Below are 19,787 nucleotides of genomic sequence, written 5' to 3'. Positions count from 1 at the left end.
TGCTAACCTGTGTTCCTCGATAGTGAGTTCCTGCAAGTTCCTGGGGTGGTTGAGCTCCAGATGTGCCCTGGGACCTGCAGGTGGAAGTAGGGTTGCTGGACAGGTAGGATGGGACTCTTAATGGGTGGGGGATGTGGGGCCTTTGGTGCTTTATCCCATAGGAAAGGGTGCACATTGTCCTAGGGGAGTCCCCAGGAAGTGGGGAGGGAGGGGAGAGGAGCACTGTCTAGGTGCTGACCACCTCGAGCACTTGGCCAGCAAGTGGGCTGCATGCTTTGGGAGCAATGGGTGACACAGCAGGAAGCACAAAAGACAGGCCAGTGCCCCATCACCAAGGGCTGCTGAGCAGCTTGCAGAGCCACTGGGTGGGGAGGGCACACCGGGAGGTCTCAGCTGGGGCAGCCCCTGGAGGACAGGGCAGGGAACTTGAGGGCTGAGGACAGAAATCTCAAATGACTCTGAGAAATAGAGGAAGAGGAGGATGCTGAGCGAGGGGCTCTGAGGGAGTGGGGGTAGGTTAGAGTGGGCTGAACTCCAGGAGGCCAGGGGGAGTCGTGGACCCCTGGAGCTGGCCAGCCCCAGGGCATTGGGGAGGAGGCCAGGTCAGAGGGAGACAGTGTGGGCCTGGCAGGTGGACCCTGGCAGAGGCCCTCTCGTCCCCCACAAGGCGAGGCCACACCAGGAGTCTGCCTGTACCTGAGCACCTGTCCTGTGCTCCTAGGCCAGAGACTACTGTGTGTCAGGTGGGGCGGCTGGCTGCATCCCAGAGAAAAGCACTCCTCACTGGGCACTCTTGATGCTTGTACACACCCTGTGGTTTATTTGGTGGTCAGTAAAGAACGTCTTTGCTACTAAGTGGAAGAACGCTAAGGGAACGTAATCAAAATAGTGGTTTCATTGACGAATTTTACTTGCACCTGTGCCTTCTTCAGATCCTACCTGCCTACTTAGTTAATGTGAAGGCCGACTGCGCCATGCCCCCCCACCACGACCCCCACCACACACGACGGGGCCATCGTCATGCTAGGTGCTTGCTTTCCCCACCTCAGCTCCGGAGATGTGATGGTCTTTGGCCCTGGAGGTCTCGCCCAGCCTGTCCTCCATCTTGTCCTCGTTCTCGGGCGCCACCAGCAGCTGGTGCTGGGTTTTGGCTCCAAGCTTGTGGTCAGGCCGGTGGTCGGGCCGGTGGTTGGGCCTCAAGCCTGGCTTGGTGTCCGGTTTGCACTCGGCGCGGTACTTGCCCTCCCCCTCCCTCTTGAAGGAGGCAGAAGACATGGCTTTGGGCTTGGGGGGCTGCAGCCACGAGTGGCTGAGGATCTCATCGATGTGGAGCCGCTGGCTGACGTCAGGCTGCAGCATGCGGTAGATGAGGTCCTTGCACTCGCAGGTCAGGTTCTTGGAGCGTGGGAAGTCCACACGGTGCTCCTTCTGGATACGCAGCATCTTCCTGATGTCGGAGTCGTCGTAGGGCATGGAGCCGCAGACCATGATGTAGAGGATCACACCCAGGCTCCAGATGTCGTACACCTTGGGCTGGTAGGGGATGCCCTGCAGCACCTCGGGGGCTGCATATGCCGCCGACCCACAGAAGGTCTTGCTGAGGATGATGCGCCCATTGCTGTCCCGCAGGCAGCGCTTGGAGAAGCCGAAGTCAGACAGCTTGATGTTGAAGTCCTTGTCGAGGAGAAGGTTCTCGCACTTGAGGTCCCGGTGGACGACGTCCAGGTCGTGGCAGTACTTGACGGCCAAGGAGAGCTGTCGGAACATCTTGCGCGCCACGTCCTCGTGCAGGGCTCCCCGGCACTTGATGAACTCGAGGAGGTCGCCCTGGACGCCGAGCTCCATGATGATGTAGATGCGCCCATCGGAGGTCTCGAAGATCTCGTAGGTCTTGATGATGGAGCCGTGGTTGACAGTTGCCAGGATGTCCATCTCCCGAGGAAGGAATCTCTCCACAAAGTCAGTGGGTGTTTTCTTGCGGTCGATGATCTTGACAGCCACATTGAACTTGAGGCGCTCAGAGTAGGCAGATTTGACTTTTGCGTAGGAACCCTTGCCAAGATTGATGCCTACGATGTAACCCTTCTTCCTTAGGACCGTGGCATCGTCCATGGTGCCAGGAGCGACTGGCGCCGCTGCCGTCTACATCCCCCCGTCACGTGGGCCAGCAGGCATTGTCCTCATTTACACTACCGGGAGGTGTCTGGCTCGGCTGGGCTGGGCTTCAACTCAGGGGTGGAACACTCAGCATTGTCTCTGGGTGACTTCAGCGAATGAACTCATAAAGCCAAGGAGTGGGGGCGGGGACTGGGCTGAGGGGGAACAGGGTTCCTGGAACCATGGAAGCCAGGCTGGTCTGGCAGGAGCGCCTGCTCGCCACCCGCTGGAAGGAAGCCTGTCCCCAGATAGGACTGTGGTAACCCTGCTGCTGCTGCTTGCATTGGTTTCCCTGTCACACAAGTCAGGTGGGAGGGGAGGCGGCCCACGTCCAGCCTGTTTCCATCACCTGGCTGTGGGGACCGACCCTGCATTGGTCTTTGTCTCACTAGGGTGGGTTTCCTGCAGCTTCTTTGCGCTGTGAAGAAAAGCCCCCCTTGGACTGTGTCCTTGGTGTGGCAGGACAGTTCTCCCTGAGAGTCACCCAGACAGGCCTGCATAGCACCCCAGTTACACAGACAGATTTCCACAGCACTGCCTTAACACTGAGCACATAGTTAAATCTAGGGAAATTAGCGCCCAGACGCTGAAGGTAGAAATGAAACGTATGGTCAGTAGGAGCCTTGCGTGGGCTTCTCTCTTGCTGGAGCCAGCCAAAATAATAGGAACGGTTTTACATTCCTAGTGCCAGGACCCATCTCGGGTCGACAAAATCTGAAGACAAGTCAAGGTAACAGGCAGCTGTTTGAATAGATTCATTGAATAGTCTAAGGCAGCTCTCTGGACCAAGCTGTAAAGGAGATAAAATCAAAATAATCACACCGTACCACAGTAGACAGGCCTTGAAGGCACTGGGCCCCTTTTAATCAGACTTAGCAAACATTTTTTTTTGCCTCTGACCTACTTGAAACAAAATCAGTTACCAGTAGACTTAGGTGATTGTTAGCACGTAGGCATATAACCCCAACCTATATAAACACTAAGAAAATTGCAACACTTTGAGTTGGTCTGGTGGAATTATCTCCAGCCTTCTCCCTGTATCCAGTTACGGTAATAAATTCCCTTCTTTCCTAGTTTGTCTGCTTCTCGTTATTGGGCCTCAAGAAAATGCAGCTGGACCTGGCTTGGTTCTGGGAACAGTGGTACCTGGGAGGGACTGCCCTGGACCAGTCAGGCTGGCAGTGGTGCCAAGCCTGGTAGACGAAAGCAGCTCTGTGTTTGGGAGCGGAGGCGGCAGGCCCCTCAGGGTAGAGAGCCGGGCAGATGAGTCGCTGCTGCTCCAGCGAGCAAGGGCCTGTGTATGGGTGGGTCAGGGCTGCAGTACACACCAACTGGGTGCCCAGGGTCCAGGGCAGGTGCCTGCATGTCTGAGGGGTTGGGGCAGGGCCTCCCTTGGGTAGAGGCGGCAGGAAGGCACCTGGGCAGCAGAGAGCCTGGGAGAAGAGAGGGCTTTTCCTGAGAGTGGCTGGGAAGTAGGAGGGAAGTGAAGGAGTCGGGGCTTTTTCTCTAAGTGGCAGGCCGCCGCTGCAGGTGCAAGACAGGAGAAAGGCTGTCCCAGTTGTGTTTTAAGATGGTCAGTGGCAGAGAGAGAGACAGAGTAGAATTGGCTTTGCGACGAAGGTCGGGGCCAGTGCCTTCGACCAAGTGAGAGGAGGCTGGGCCAGGGTGGGCCTCGGGATCAGCAGGAGACAGAAGGTCAGGTCTGTCTTGTTTGCTAGTCTGTCAGTGGATGGTCCCTGGTGCTGGGGAATCCTGGGGCTGAGAGCGCCCAGGCCATGCACTGGGAAGAGCAGACACCTGGGTGAGGAGGGGGTTCTGAGTCATGTCAGTTTGGGCCTTTGTGTGGAGTGAGCAGCAGTCGCCTGTTGGAACCCTGACATTGAGTATCATTTGCATCTTGGGCTGCCTTTTGCACCTGGAAACAGTGTGAACATCCTGTTTCAGGGCTGGTGTGTGGATTTGTGCTTTGGGAAATGTGGCATCCTGTACATGTCTCCTCAGGTGCTTGGGACTGATGTTCATTTGTCATCCATCACAGGCATCCTGGGTCCACAGGGAGTGGCTGGGACAGACGAGCTGTGTGCTCAGCGTTCGGGGGAGAGGGAGGAAGCCTGCTCCCAGGTGGGGTTTAGTCCTGGAAGGTTTCAAAGAGGAAGTGATGTTGGAGCTGGGGTGCTGGGGATCAACAGACTCCATGGGGTTGACAAGAGGAGCAGGACATGTCAGGCAGATGTGACATCTTGGCCCTGGCATGGCTGTGTGAAGCCATTCTGTCTGGAGTACACAGGGAGCACCCTGTGTTTGGAGGTCACTAGGGAAGATTGGAGAAACAGGACAGCCAAAGTCAGGATGCCAAGCCGAGAGGCTCAGATGAGCAGGATGGGCCGATGCGCCCACAGTGACTGCCTTCCAGCAGTGACAGCCTCCCAGAGTCCCACCGAAGCTCTTTGTAGCATCGGTGGTTAATAGCTTTAGTTTGATGGTTTCTTTTCTCCTGGGAGTCTCTATGGCTGAAATGACCAGCCCTTCACTCATTTTTTTGTCCTAGAAGGGGCTGGCTATGAAAATTTGCAGGCCAGCACCCAGGAGCATGAGAATTCCCACTTACCACCCCCGGACCCTTTCCCTTGCTCCCCTAAATGCCCTATCTGGGGCATTTCTCTGCATATCTGCTTGCCCTGCCCTTTCCCTTTCCCTTTCTCTTTCCCTTTCCTTCCCTTTCCTTTCCTTTCCTTTGTTTTCAATGGAGTCTTGCTCTGGCATGATCTCAGCTCACTGCAACCTCCACCTCCAGGGTTCAAGCAATTCTCATGCCTCAACCTCTCGAGCAGCTGGAATTACAAGCACGCACCATGATGCCCAGCCAATTTTTGTATTTTTTAGTAGAGATGGGGTTTCACTCTGTTGCCCAGATTGGTCTCGAACTCCTGGCCTCAAGTGATCTGCCTGTCTCAGCCTCCCAAAGTGCTGGGATTACAGGCATGAGCTACTGTGCCCTGGCCGCATATCTGCCTTCTTGCTAGACTCTACCAATGCCTTCTCCCTCTTTTTGTGCATTCTACTTCACCCCCTCGAGTGCCTCTCTGGTCCTTGGGGGACATGCCAGAAGAGGCAGGTGTCAACAGTGCAGAGGCAGAGCTGCCCGGGCATGGAGTGGGCCACTTCATCCAGGAAGCACACACAGGGCCGGGACTCCTGGTGTGTTTGACGGAGAGGGTTGGATTGGATCTGGGGACCTCCAGCATTGCTCCTAGGGTTGCAGTCCTGTGAGCCAGGTACCTGCACACTCTGAGAAATCCACTTCCCTCTGAACCTTCCTTTCCTTTATAAAGTAGACACCTGTTTACCCATTTGTCCCCCAAGCACTGAGGGTCTGCCCTGGGTGCTGAGGTACACTGATGAACTAGACCACCCATGCCTTCCTGGAGCCCAGAGGCGAGGGGGCTCAATCACGCCAAGTGTGTGTGCACGATGGTGGCCGTGCCACACCTCAGAACCATGGTGCTGTGAGGACAGGGAACTGGGGATTGGATTTTGGGAAGCTGGGGAAGGCTGAGGTCTGAGGAACTAGCCAGGTGGAGGGGGATGAGGATGGCTATTACATGTGACGGTTTGAAAGGATGTGGCTTGGCAGGAGCATGGACAGGCCATGGAGGGTGCTGTTGAGGTCCTGGTCCTAGCACCTCTGAGGGTCCTTGAAGGGGTTGGAGCCAGGGCTGAGCCACCTATGGGAATCGCCTGGCATGGCGAGGCCACCTGTGGAGGGGTCACCTGGGCCTCCTGCCCTGAGCAGTGTGATCTCAGACACTCTGAGCTGTTTCCAGCTGTAAAGCGCAGAGCAGGAACTCCTCCCGCAGCCCCTCCCACCCGGGCTCACCTGGCTGAGCTACAGTGAAGCTCCCAGACCTGCTTGCTGGCCACTCCCCTGAGGACCAGCGCAGGTCTGTGGGGATAATTGGGGAGGAGGGCCCAAGAGCCGTTCCTCAGGATGTCCCACCCGGGCCCCCATCCCAGCACTCTGGGCTCCCTCTCCACCATGAGTTTCTTGGTGGGAAGAACAGGGTGGCCCCTCGAGGCCTGTTGGCAGAGTACAGAGTGGCAGGCTGCTGAGAACCCCTAGAAGGCTTTATGGAGGCCTCAGCCCCTCAGCTGAGGCTGGAGAGCTGGACAGAGTCTGCAGGGGCAAGTTCCCTGTATGATTATGGGCCATGTGTGTGATGGGGGGCACAGCGGTGAGGCCTGGTGCCCAGAGGCCAGGGGAGGATGCACTGGGCCATAGGAGGACCCCAGGGGCCAGGGTAGGTTTCTCCCCGCTGGGCAGTGGGAGCCAGGCTGGGTGGGGGATGGCTCTGGACACTGTTGGAGGTGGTGGGAGGGTTGGGGTGGAGGCCTGAAATTAAACCACATGGAAGGGGGCTTTGGGAGCATGAGAGGCAGGTGGACTTGAGAAGGAGGGCTGGTCCAGGCTCTCACTGGACCCTGCTTCTCCAAGGGGACTGAGGTTGGGGTCTTCCTGAGGTAGAGAAGTGACCATAGGTAGACTGTGGACAGTGGTCATGGATGCTGCTGGCAGAGGAGCTCCTCTGCTCTGACATTCTCTGTGTCCAACACCTGCTTCAGGCCCTGCTCCGGGGGAAGCAGGAGTTGCACGACTGTCGTAGCCTTGGGTTTGACTTTGGCCCCATCCACTTAGAGGCCATGGGAGAGGTGATTCTGAAAGCGCTTGTCCTTTGTGTGTGTGTCAAGCCTTAGACCCACATAAGGTTGTCCACAGTGGGGCGAGGAGAAAGGGGCCATGGGGAGGTAGCCCTGCCTAAGATATGCACAGGCCATGCAGCACGCTGTAGCCAGTGGTGCCAACTTTAGGCTCATGACCCCTGTGGGGCTCCGATGGTCAGCATTCCCTGTCCTCAGGCCAGGCATGCATTGTGGTTGCCTGGCCTATCCTACTTGCCAGTGTCAACTTCTAGTGCTGGCAGGGGTGTCATCCCTGGGGACAGGCTGGGATGGGGACAAGATATGGTCAAGACCACACAAGACTGTGGGACATGCTCAGGCTGGAGTGTGGCTGGGCCATCCAGCAAAGCCTCCTACTTCTCCTGGGCTGGAGAATGACCACAGGGTGGGGTGACCCCGGCACTGTTGAAAGCTGGGTGCTGGCTGGACACAGGAGGCCTATGGTGGACAGAGCACAATGAACAAGTTGCCCAGCAGGTAGGGAGCTCAGGAGTGGCTGAGAGGCTGGCCACCTGTCCTCTGTAGCCTCCTGCAACCCCCACTGGCAGCCTTGTGGGGCTGCAGAGGGCAGGTCTGCCCAGACCCTCAGTCCCAACTGTACACAGAGCCTGCGCTCCTCTGCAGGGGTGCCTCGGCACACTTCTTGGTCCTGTCCTCTCCCTGTCCTTTCCTGACCCCAGCACCGCACTTGGGGGCGTCCCTTCTGAGGCAGCAGCTTCCTCATTCACCTCTCAGCTCTGGCCCCTGCCCCTCCAGGTCTCTCCCAGCCCCAGCCCCAGCACGGGCCTGAGGTCACGGTCTGGCTGGGCACGCTGGGATGTGTTTTCCCAAGTGAAGAAGGAATCATAGCACAATCTGAGTGGGAAACCCGTGGAGGGGAGCCCAGGACTAGTCAGTTGAGGCAAAGACGTTCACTTTGGCATCTGCATTAATATAGTGATTTATTGCTCCTTTAGCAATGTGGTTATGAAGTTCAACGGGAGAGAGAAGAAACTGATGAAAACAGCGGCTCATCCGGGACTGTCTTCCTTCTCTGGTTTGTGCCTTGACTTCTTCAGAGCTTGGGCCTGAAGGTGTGAGCTCCATCTCATTCACTGCTGGCATACTGGGCCACAAATGGCTCACTAGATGCGAATCTCTGGAGGCCTTTGGTGGGGCCCTTGCTCTTTCTCCCTGGTCGACAGCTTGCTAGGGAAGCCTAGGATGTCTGACTGCCTGGACATTTGCATTGCCAACCCCTCAGGTTTTGTCTCAGGTTGTCCCTTGGGCTGTGCCTCTTCCCCAGATTCTAGCTTGGTGGCAGACCTCTTGGCAGAGCCAGGTTCAGGGATCCACAAGAGTTCAGTTCCCCGGGAGCTTTCCTCCTCCTTGTTGATGACCATAGAGGGCAGTCCTTGTGCCTTGGGCTGCACCCAGCATTGGCTGAGAATGTCATGGATGTGGAGCTGCTGGCTGATGTTGGGCTGCAGCACGCACTAGATGAGGTCCTTGCACTCATGTATCAGGTTCTTGGAGTGTGGGAAGTCCATGTGGTGCTCCTTCTGGGTACACAGCATCTTCCTGATGTTGGAGTCGTCCTAGGGCATGGAGCTGCAGACCATGATGTAGAGGATCACGCCCAGGCTCCAGATGTCGTACACCTTGGGCTGGTAGGCGATGCCCTGCAGCACCTCGGGGGCTGCATATGCCGCCGTCCCACAGAAGGTCTTGCTTAATCTCTGTTGGCTATTGTCATCCCGCAGGCAGAGCTTGGAGAACCTGAAGTAGAACAGCTTGATGTTGAAATCCTTGTCGAGGAGAAGTTCTAACACTTGAGGTTCTGGTGCACGATGTCCAGGTTGTGGCAGTACTTAATGGCCAAGGAGAGTTGGTGGAACATCTTGCACGCCATGTCCTCGGGCAGGGCTCCCTGGCACTTGATGAACTAGTTTTTTTTCTCAGCCCTGGCTGGGCTCCCAGGGCAGATCTGGGGCTGGGGGCCAAAGGCAGGGCCTGGATGCCACCCTGAGCACTGGTGGCTGCTCTGAGGACAGTATAAGCAGCAGGGGCAGCACTGGACAGTGGCTATTGTTTCTTCTGGCAGTGGAGCCCCTCTGCTGTGCCAGGCTCCGCATCCGGCACCTGTTCCAGGCTACGCCCTAGGGGAGTAGGAGTCACACGACTATCCTAGCCTTGGATTTGACTTTGGCCTCATCCACCTAGAGGGAGTGAGTACCCCTTCCTCACAGGAGCCAAGTGGAACCCTGGGCCCCTCAGAGATGACTTGGTAGTGCAGGCTGGATGTCACTCAGGTTGGGTTGGGTCCCCACCTGCCATGGCCCTTCCCCCTTTTCTCTGCTCCTTCACCTTCTTCCCTAACCCTGACTGCCGACTGGGTCGGGTGTGCGTTCTGGGTGCTCCTTCTTCCGGACAGCCTCCTTCTCCTTCCTGCTGGGGACACCCCAACTACTGTCTCCTGGAAACCAAAAATAAAATTCTAAGCTCCCCAGCCATCTGAATGGACCCCTCCTCTCCACCAAGGGCATTCCAAACTTAACCTGAAAAACTAGTTCAGACCGTGATAGGAAGTGCGAGTCAGGCCTCATTATCCCTCCTCCCTTCAGGTTTCAGGCACAGCTAAGCAATGGTAACATTGACACAGAGACTTGAAGACTGACAACAGACTCTGTGGCAGTAAGATACCAGCATGACAGCAGGCCCGGAAAGAAACAAGTATTTTACTGTAAAACAGATTTCTTTCACATATTTTGAAGTCACTCTGCAAAGCTGTTTCTTGTGGGGAAAATCTACATTCTATAGAGAATCCCCATCCCTTTCAAGGTCTTTTCTCCTGAGAGAATTAACTAGAGTCTGGCACCTTTTATTTATTTTTCCTTTTTTATTTTTATTTTTATTTTTTTTTTGAGACAGAGTCTTGCTCTGTTACCCAGGCTGGAGTGCAGTGGCGTGATCTTGGCTCACTGCAACCTCTGCCTCCCTGGTTCAAGCGATTCTCCTGCCATCAGCCTCCTGAGTAGCTGGGATTACAGGCGTGCGCCACCATGCCTGGGTAATTTTTGTATTTTTGGTAGAGACATGGTTTCACCATGTTGGCCAGGCTGATCTTGAACTCCTGACTTCAGGTGATCTGCCTACCTTGGCCTCTCAAAGTGCTGGGATTACGGGCATGAGTCACTGTGCCCGGGAGTCTGGCACTTTTTTTTTTTTTGAGATGGAGCCTCACTCTGTCACCCAGGCTGGAGTGCAGTGGCACGATCTCAGCTCACTGCAAGCTCTGTCTCCCGGGTTCACGCCATTCTCCTGCCTCAGCCTCCCGAGTAGCTGGGACTACAGGCGCCCGCCACCACGCCCGGCTAATTTTTTGCATTTTTAGTAGAGACGGGGTTTCACCGTGTTAGCCAGGATGGTCTCGATCTCCTGACCTCGTGATCCGCCCACCTCGGCCTCCCAAAGTGCTGGGATTACAGGTGTCAGCCACCACGCCCGGCCGAGTCTGGCACTTTTTAATAAGAAACATTAAGTTTCTTCTCTGTGCAGCCTGATACCTGGATGCTTCATCTGTTTAAGAAGCTTGGTCTCCACAACCCCTTAATCCAGACAGTCCCTTTTATTGATTCCACGTCTTTAGATAAACTCTTTGAACCAGCTGCCAATCCGCATGACCTGGAAGCCCCCTCCACCCCCACTTTCAAGTTGTCCCGCCTTTTCCGACTGAACCACTGTATACCTTACATGACTGATGTCTTGTCTGCCTAAAATGTATAAAACCAAGCTGTAGCCCTATCCCCTTGGACACTTGTCAGGATCTCCTGGGACTGTGTCCCAGGCTATTGGTCACATATTGGCTCAGAAGAAATGTCTTCAAATATTTTACAGAGCTGGACTCTTTTTGCCAACACTGCCTTCCAAGGTTCACCCTGTTGGTGATGACAGGTGAGAGGTGGCACTTGGAGCACTGTTCGCAGGGGCGCTGAGCCTCCTCTCTGCCTAGCTTTCCTTCCTGCACATGTGGCCTTCCCCTCGCCATTGTGCGGGGAGGTCCTCCAGGGAGCCGGCTTCGCTGCAGGACCTGGCCTTCCGGGTATCTCTTTGCCTGACACTCCCTCAGGCCATTCCTGTTCCTTACAGGGTGACCCTCTTTCCCCACCCTCAGAACCGGCAGGCCCTCCCTCCTCCACAGCGGTTCGGCCTTAAAAAGACCCCTTTGGGGCGCACTTTTGGGCTGCTCACCGGACCTGAGCTTGCAGGTGTTAAGACCCTTGGAGTCCCAGCCAGGTTCCCGCTACGTCCTCTCCGCTCCCTACCCGCGCGACCCCACGGCGCCCTGCCCCATGCCCCGCGCCTTTCGATGTCTGTCCTTGTGGTCCCGCGCCCGCCGCCCCAACCCCGCGACCGGAGACCCTACTCCCTTCCGAGGCCGCGTCGCTCAGGCCCCTGCCCGGGCCCTGCCTCTCTGCTTAACCAATGGCATGCCTCACACCGTATGGTCCCGCCCTTCCCTTAGAGCCCTCCCCTCAGTCACCGCCCTTAGGTCCCCGCCCACCGCCGTCGTGACCTTAGGCCTCACCCCCTTCGGGGGGAGGGCTGTGGCTCTGGCCCCGCCCCCTACCTTGGCGTTCATTGGCCCGCGCCGGCGTCGCGGGCGGGAGGCGGGGCGGCGCGGCGCGGAGCCGAGCAGGACGGCAGCCATCTTGCGCGGAGCAGGAGTCGGAACCTGAGGCTGCCGCCGAGAGTGCGCGCCAGCCCGCGGCCCAGCCGAAGCTCTTTCCCGCCGCCTCTCCGCGCCTCTCCCAGGTCCAGCCCCGCCTGACCCTCCTCTTGGCACGGTCCCCTGACCCTCAGTCCGGCCCGGTCCGGCCTCCTAGCGGGGTCACGCAGCTGCCCCGGGGACGATGAACGGAGGATAAATGGTGCCCAAAGCAGACAGCGGCGCGTTCCTACTGCTCTTCCTGCTCGTGCTCACTGTCACCGAGCCGCTGCGGCCAGGTGCGCCGCGCGATGGGGGCGGTGTGGGGGCGGGGCGGCGAGCGGGGCAGGGGTCGCCCCAGGACCTCCTTTCACCCGCGGCGCCCTTCTGCAGGGGCCGCGTCTGGGCCAGGGGCGGGCGGGGCCAGGCTCGCAGTCTCTGCGGACGCCTGCTGGAGCTTACCTGGGCTCGCGGCGCCTCGGACTTCGTGCAGCTCTGCTGTCCGGGATGTTGCCTCTGGGCCCTTCCTGGGAGCGGCGGCGGCGGCCAGGAGCTACGCCACGGGCGCGCCCTCCCGCCAGCCCAGCGTCGGAGTCGGGCTGGGGACAGCGGCTCTCGGGGGTACCTGGTTTCGCAGAAGTCCTCCCAGCAGTGGCCTAGTGCCAGCCTCTCAGTCCTGGAAACTCCTCGCCTGGACATTGGTGGCTGTGGCAGACTGTCATTCAGTGAGGCGTTGCACTGAAGAAGTCCCCAGCTCACACCCGGTCCAGAGGAGGCACCAGGAGTCAGCCTAGCGTTGTGTGGCCGGCGCCGGCGTCCCGCGAGCAGAGACCTCGCCACTGTGCGGGGCCCTTAGGCGTGCTGCGTGTATGTAAGAGTCCATGCTCTGGAACTCTCCTCGGAGCTAGTGTGTTCTTAAGTCTGTGGTGGGGAATCAGAACCCGGGCAACCTAGGAGACCCTTTTCTACCTATTTTAGTGTACCTCTCCTTCCCTTGAACTGCACCAGAAAATCAAACCCCCTAAATGCAGGACCGATGTATCCATCAGGCACAGGAATCCTGTATCACTGGCCCACGGTACTTTTAGTGGCCTGCGAATGTTATTTTATTTTATAAGTCAGCAGAAAAAAAGAACTTCCGGTCAAAGAAAATGTTTTCGTATGTATATTTAATACAGTTTTCTTTATGCCAATACAGTGAAAAAGCATGACTCTTAATATTTCTTAATGGAGGAAAGGTCCCATGAAGGCAGAAGTGCCAGGGCCATCTTCTCTAATGACCTGGGTATGGGAGCACGGGGTGTGTGGCCCTCTCCTGCGTCCTAGCCAGGCTCCCAGCCCAGATACACCGCACCTCTTGGCTCTGCGCTTGTGTCATCTGTATGGAATGTCTGCCTCCTCCCTGGTGCCTACCTGGTGGCCAAGGCCCTGACCCATGCTCCACCTGGACAGATTCAGTGATGCTTCTCTGCTCTCCCCATGCAGAGCTAGTTGCTCACTGCTTTTGGCTGCTCTCTGGGCAGCGAGATGACTGGTAGTGGGGTGGCCTTGGTAAGAACAGAAGCCAGGGCTGGGCACGGTGGCTCACGCCTGTAATCCCAGCACTTTGGGAGGCCGAGGCGGGTGGATCACGAGGTCAGGAGATCGAGACCATCCTGGCTAACACGGTGAAACCCCGTCTCTACTAAAAATATAAAAAATTAACCGGGCGTGGTGGCGGGCGCCTGTAGTCCCAGCTACTGGGGAGGCTGAGGCAGGAGAATGGCGTGAACCCGGGAGGTAAAGCAGGGGGGGTGTCACAGGAGACCTCACTGAGACTGAGGTCTCAGTAGGGCATGGGTGGGGTAGCTCTGGTAGAGGAAGCAAACATTCTTTTTGATTCCGTGACTCTCTGCAGCTACCCCTGGAGGCGTCTTGAGTTGCCCTGCAGAACCTGGGAGCTGCAGTTGGCTCCCTGGCTTTGGCTGGGCAGTGAGGGCAGGCCTCTGGGCCTGATGTGTTCCTTGTATGCCCGCGTGTGCCTCTTCACACATTCGCCCTATGTCCTTCCTGAGAGTGCTGCAGGGATCTGCCTAGCTAGTGCTTTCAAGAGGCTGGGGCTTCTCTGGTCTTAGTCGGCGTTCTTTCTGTGGGGATCCCGGCCTTAAAAGCATACTTGGGTATGAGGAAGGTACCAGTCAAAGCCCACTTCTCAGGAGTGTGTTTTCTGACTCCTGCCTGGTGGGTTCCCTGAAGATGAGGCCAAGCCACTTGGGCCTCCTCTCTGGTACAGGGCAGGGTGGAAGGCCTTTCATGGAGTTATGGGGCAGCAAGTGCTTGCTATACTTGACCTTTCACCTTTTTTTTTTTTTTTTTTTTTTGAGACAGAGTCCTGCTCTGCTGCCCAGGCTGGAGTGCAGTAGCGTGATCTCGGCCCACTGCAACCTCCACCTCCTTGGTTCAAGCGATTCTCCAGCTTCACCCTCCTGGTTAGCTGGGATTACAGGCACACGCCTCCACGCCCAGCTAATTTTTGTATTTTTGGTAGAGATGGGGTTTTGCCATGTTGGCCAGGCTGGTCTGGAACTTCTGACCTCTGGTGATCCACCCACCTTGGCCTCCCAAAGTGCTGAATTACAGGCCTGAGGTACCATGCCCAGCAATTTTCTTTTAAATGCACATTTGAACTTGACTTAAGATGTGTCATGTGCCGGACACTGTTCTAAGCACTAACATGTATTAACTCTCAAGAGGTCCCTGCTGGATGCTATTTTTAGTCTCATTTAAAGATGGGGAAGCTGAAATCCAGAGCACTTGTGAAGCTAAGTGGCTGAGATGAGATTTCATCGTAGGAGTCTGGCCTTCCCCACGTTGTGCACCCCTGACTGGGGCCTGTGCACTCCAACTTTGTGTCTCCAGCCCAGCCACAGGAGTACCTCACATTATGCTCTGAACAGCTTCCTTAACCCCAGGTGGAGCCACAGGGGACCTATCTGTCCCCTGATAGGTCCTGGGGTCCTCCAGGTGAGGGTGCAGAATCTTTTTCCATGTAGATACTCCAGTCTGAGGGACAGAACCACCCACTCCCCCAAATCCCTTCTGTGTTAGGCCATGTGACCACTGATGATGTGTGTTATGATCACTGGGGGTGTGATGAGGAAGGAGGATTGGATACTACTGCTAAGGTAACTGACAGCGAGATGGTGGGGGATTTGGGGAACACTGTGATAATGTCTCATTGGCCCTTTCTCCATCTGTGTAGAGAAGGCGGCATCGATTGCTGACTCTAAAACTGTTTTTCTTTCTAGCTTGAATTGTGAAACAAAATTATATCACGAGCCACAGCTCTATCCAGGTTGAACCCACCATACATAGCTGAGAAAAAATTGCCTTCTGAGTGCTGGTGCACCCTGGTCCCTTCCTGCTGGTTGCTGGTCCTGTACAGGGCTTGTGCTCAGCCAGGTTCTTGGTGAGGTACAGGACGAGAAGATTGTCTTTCTTCTATTGCTGGTACAGCTAGCCGGGAGAGGCAAGTGACTTGTCTGAGGTCACACAGCTGGTGAGCAGCAGAGCGAGGGTTCAGACCCAGGTGGAGCTGTCTACTAGCTCAGGGTTCTTGCCCTTTTGCTTTCAGTAGGCAGCTGTGTTGAGCTGATAAAATCTCAGCTAAGAAGTGAACACAACACCTTGGCTCTGGAATCCAGAGGTTTTTTTTTTGAGACGGAGTTTCTGTCTATCACCCAGGCTAGAGTGCAGTTGCGGGATCTCAGCTCACTGTAACCTCCGCCTCCTGGGTTCAAGTAATTCTCCTGTGTCAGCCTCCAGAGTAACTTTGATTATGGCATACACCACCATGCTGGGCTAACTTTGTATTTTTAGTAGAAACGGGGTTTCATCATGTTGGCCATGTAGGCTTTTCTGAAATTCCTGGGCTCAAGTGATCCACCTGCTTTGGCCTCCCAAAGTTACGGGATTGCAGGTGTGAACCACCTCACCCGGGCTGGAGTCCAGTGTTTTCTATCATGTGAAGTAGCACAGGGGTTTGGTGAATAGGGAGAGAGTGCATATTTTCATCATAAGGAAAAGTGACCGAGGCTCAGAAGTAGCTGGAGAGGTGAGCTTGCACCTGGCCTTGCCAAAACCTCCTGAGTTTGGAGTGCTTTCCTATATAGCCTGGTACTGTGACACTTCGTAGAGTGTGTCCACTGGTAAATTTGGCTTTTGGGTTAACAGGTTCATTTGTTTTAGTTGGAAAGTGGTGTAATATACTTTCTAGCTTCACTAGCTAATGAATTTTCCTTTCTTTTCTTGACAAAAACCTTTTACTTGGAAATAATTTCAAACTCACAGAAAATTGTGGCTCAAGCCTGTAATCCCAGCACTTTGGGAGGCCGAGACGGGCGGATCACAAGGTCAGGAGATCGAGACCATCCTGGCTAACACGGTGAAACCCCGTCTCTACTAAAAATACAAAAACTAGCTGGGCGAGGTGGCGGGCGCCTGTAGTCTCAGCTACTCGGGAGGCTGAGGCAGGAGAATGGCGTGAACCCGGGAGGCGGAGCTTGCAGTGAGCTGAGATCCGGCCACTGCACTCCAGTCCGGGCGACAGAGCAAGACTCCGCCTCAAAAAAAAAAAAAAAAAAAAAAGAAAAGAAAATTTGCAAGAATAAAATGAGTGCAGAGAACACCTGCGTATTCTTTGCTGAGGCTTCCCTACTGTTGGTGTTTTACCCTATTTGCCTTATCCCCTGCCCTCTGTGTGTATGTGCATATCGTACATTCACACACGTTGCTTTTGTGAACCATTTGAGAGTAAGTTGCATGCGCCATAGCCCTTTATTGTTGTGCATGTTAGCCATTGCAGAGAGTAGAGGCTGCTCACACTTAGCCCCTCCCCATTGTTCTCTCTAACATCTGCTATGTGCCAAGCCCTGTGTCACGTGGGAAGGTCTCGTGGGTGCACGAAGCCCTGTGGTTAAAGCCCAGGTTGGCCCAGGTGGCAAGCTGGCATCACTGCAAGTCAGAGTTATTATTTTAGTTGGCGGTTCTGGGTTTGGGAATGAAGATTGCTGTTGTGGAACATTTGTGCTCTGTTAGGCTCTGTTAAACTAGCTTATGGGCACTTTTCCCACCCCTTCCTTCCCAGATACTTCCCAGAGTACTGAGTGATTATATCCTCTTAGCAGCGGTGGCCGGTGATTTGTTTGTGCAAGTGTCCTTCTAGCAGTGACGGCAGGTAATCTTGTTACGCACAAATCCTCTTAGCAGTAATGGGAGGTAATTGATCTGTGTGTGTCCTCTTAGCAGTGAGGGCAGGTGATCTAGCTGTGCACGTGTCCTCTTAGCCATGGTGGGAGGTGACCTGGTTGTGCAAGTGTCCTCTTAGCAGTGATGGGAGGTGATCTCAGTGATGGGAGGTGATCTCATTATGCATGTTTCCTCTTAGCAGTAGTGGCAGGTGATCCGGTTGTGTGCATGTCCTCTCAGCAGTGATGACAGGTGATCTAGTAGTGCATGCATCCTCTCAACACTGATGGCAGGTGATCTGGTTGTTGACTCTCCCCTGCTGGACCTGAGCCTTTGACGGGCAGGGAGTTCCTCTGCTTCTCTTGGTTGTTGGCATAAGGAAGGACCCGACTGGCATTTAGTAGTTTCTTGACTCTTAAGTGGAATGCAGCAGTGACAACATTAAGGACCCCGTAGAAAGCTCATGACTGATTAGATGTCTTTTCCTTGGTGTGCTGCTAGATTTTACCTTATCACGTGTGCTGTTATGTTTGGGTGCTGAGGGTTTGGTGACCGTCCTCTTTCCTTTCTTTCCCTGCCAGTCTGCACAGTGGGCTCGGTAATCCAGAGAGACCAGTTTTGGGCCAAGAGTTCATTGAGCAGCGTGATGCATGGGCTTGGGTATGGTTATTATGTGAAAACTGTGTACCAACTGCATTTGTGTTTCTGGCATGATTTACCAGTTGTCCTGGGAGCTTTAGTCAAAGCCAGTCCATCTCATCCTGCCATTTCAAGCTGTGTGTCCTGTTAGTGTGGACATGATGGGCTTGGCAGGGCAGGTCTAGGTTGGAGGGTGAATGGCCTGTGGACCCAGATGTCCTGGACCTTCTGGTCATCCACCTGGGAGGTGGGGAAGCTCAGGTCTGGTTTGACCTCAGATGAGCTGTCTGTAAAAGTAGCAGCTGGGATTAGATCAAGCCTTCTCCTCCTGGTCCATGGCAGCAGTTGGGTATGGTGGCTTAAGAGCATGGGCTCTAGAGCCACACTGCCTAGGCTCAGTCTGCTCTACTGCTCACTCTGTGACTTCTGCTTCAGTTTCCTCATTTGGAACATGGACATCATAACAGAACTTAATGGAGATGTTGTGAGGATTAAAATGGGTAAGCATAAAATTCTAAAAAGTGTGTGATGTAAAGCAAACTCTTCATCAGGCAAAATGTTAGTATTAATCACAGATAGACTTCAGGAACCCTGAACTGAAATGTGAAATGTGAGGTTGTGTGTGCACAGGGAATATTGGTCGGGAGAGGGCTCCCTCAGGAGGTGGCAGAGTGCAGTGGCCCTGAGGAGTGTCTGCTGCACAGAGAGTGCTCTTTGCTGTTCTGATGGGATCAGAGGGACTGCGTATGACTCTCTGAGAGCCCCCGAAACAGCCATGGTGCTTTGGACAGGGCTAGGATTGTTCATACACGTTTTGCTCTTTGTCACATTCATGCTGTGTCACCTGGGCCTGGTCAGGCACAGAGTGGGCACTCAGAAATCAGTTATTGAACAAATGCACAAATGCCTATTTATATTTTGACATAAAGAGCAACAGCTACTTTAGCCAGCAGGCCTTGCAGCTGCCTCTGGTGGGGGTGGCGAGGAGGATGAGAGCCTTGTGGCAGTCCTGCAAAAACGCCTTGGGAGGATGGGATGGGGGGTAGGGGACATGGCTGTGGAGCCAGCTGGCCTGGGCCCCACCCTGGTGGGAGCTTGCTCCTGTGATGGGAGCTGAGCTGAGAGGTGAGAGCAAGTGCGGCTTCTCATTAACGTGGATCCTCACTGAAGCTCACCAGCTTCCCAGCCTGGGGTGGAGGGTTGAGGGGCCCCCCAGAGGGACGGACCCCAGCAAGCCGGTGCAGAGGGAGCACTGCCTCTCTGATGGACTTGCTGGCACCTGGCTTTGAGAACTGGACTGCCCTGTGTGAGGATGTGGCCGGACCTTCCCTGGGTCGTTTGCACAATGCAGGGCTTGTTTCTGGTCAAGAGCTGGCTGGGTGCATGGGCTGTACACGCTTGCCTCTTGGCCTTCTCCCCTCCTCTGCCTGGGGTAGCTGTTGCTTCAGTCACTCTGGGCTGGTCATTGTTCTCAGTGCCCTTGTCCCCTACAGGTCCCTCCCTGTAGGCTGACTTCTGGCTGACCTCTGGCAAAATGGCAGACAGCTATCAGTGTGGTTAGCTTGTCTTCCTTGGTTAGTCTGTCATCCTTCAGCTGTTGGCTGCTACCTGTTGGACAGGACAGTACTCTGGTGAGTATGTGGACTGAGGGTCCCCCAGGTAGACCCTGCCCTCTTCCTTGCCTGGGAAGTCTCATTTTCTGGGAAACCTTCCTTAGGAGTTCTTAGTTGTGGAGACGATTGTTTGTGGCTGGCCAGGGCACTGGATGAGGGGCAGGAGTCACAGCAGAGGGACCCAGAAGGTCAGCACGGGTGGTCAGCAGGAGACTGACCATAGGACCCGGCCGGGTGCTCCACTGAAACTAGGTCTGCTGACGCAGAGGTCTCTCCGGTGCCCCTGGCTCCTGCTTAGGGCCTCCAGGTAGATTAGTTTACCTGCAGAGCTCTGTCTATGGTCTTAGAATAAGAGGACCCGGAAGAGCTAGAGGCTTGTTGGGGCCCATGGCAGGCCTTTCCTGCAGCTCTTGGAGGTTTCTTGGCCACTCCTGACAGTAGGAGCAGCTCTTAGGATTTCCCCATCTACCCTATTTGTGAAGGATGCCTGCTAGACCAGCATGGTAAGCCATGGGGCATGGAGAGAGCCCAAGGGTGTAGAAGATCTTGTCTGCACAATCTAGAAAAAATAAAGTTGGTATTTTTTCACATTTAGTAAGATTCATACATGGAATATTTTACATAAATGGAATTATGTTTTTTATTTAATGTTTTTCATTTGAGATCTTTGTAGATCAGTACATATATAACTTCATTCTTTTTTTTTTTTTTTTTTTTTTTTTTTTTTG

The 19,787-nt window shown here is 55.0% G+C and overlaps 2 protein-coding genes and 1 pseudogene across 7 annotated transcripts in view; 1 reads left to right on the top strand and 2 right to left on the bottom strand.

Moving 5' to 3' along the window:
• Nucleotides 1-876: 876 nt before the first annotated feature.
• TSSK2 (testis specific serine kinase 2) lies at nt 877-4,246 on the bottom strand. The gene has a single exon (XM_023201340.2). The coding sequence runs from the start codon at nt 2,110-2,112 to the stop codon at nt 1,024-1,026; it is 1,089 nt and encodes a 362-aa protein (XP_023057108.2). The 5' UTR covers nt 2,113-4,246; the 3' UTR covers nt 877-1,023.
• Nucleotides 4,247-7,050: 2,804 nt separating this feature from the next.
• LOC111534842 lies at nt 7,051-9,008 on the bottom strand (annotated as a pseudogene). Its single transcript, XR_003307112.1, has 2 exons — nt 8,898-9,008; nt 7,051-8,818 (listed from the first exon to the last, which is right to left on the bottom strand). The product of XR_003307112.1 is annotated as a testis-specific serine/threonine-protein kinase 1-like (transcript).
• Nucleotides 9,009-11,482: 2,474 nt separating this feature from the next.
• Nucleotides 11,483-19,787, top strand: part of DGCR2 (DiGeorge syndrome critical region gene 2) — an 84,265-nt gene continuing 75,960 nt past the window's right edge. For 3 of the 5 annotated variants that reach the window (XM_026448955.2, XM_026448952.2, XM_026448951.2), the window contains exon 1: nt 11,547-11,880. In XM_026448955.2, the coding sequence (XP_026304740.1) occupies nt 11,802-11,880 (79 nt within the window). In that variant the 5' untranslated portion in view covers nt 11,547-11,801. Of the gene's footprint in view, nt 11,881-19,787 lie in introns of all 5 variants that reach the window. The other 2 variants (XM_026448954.1, XM_026448953.1) reach the window with 1 other exon arrangement.

This window comes from Piliocolobus tephrosceles, chromosome 19 (assembly GCF_002776525.5).
Source record: "Piliocolobus tephrosceles isolate RC106 chromosome 19, ASM277652v3, whole genome shotgun sequence".
NCBI classification, from domain to species: Eukaryota; Metazoa; Chordata; class Mammalia; order Primates; family Cercopithecidae; genus Piliocolobus; species Piliocolobus tephrosceles.
The sequence above is the reverse complement of the archived record's forward strand: the minus strand, read 5'-3'. Positions and strand labels throughout refer to the sequence as shown.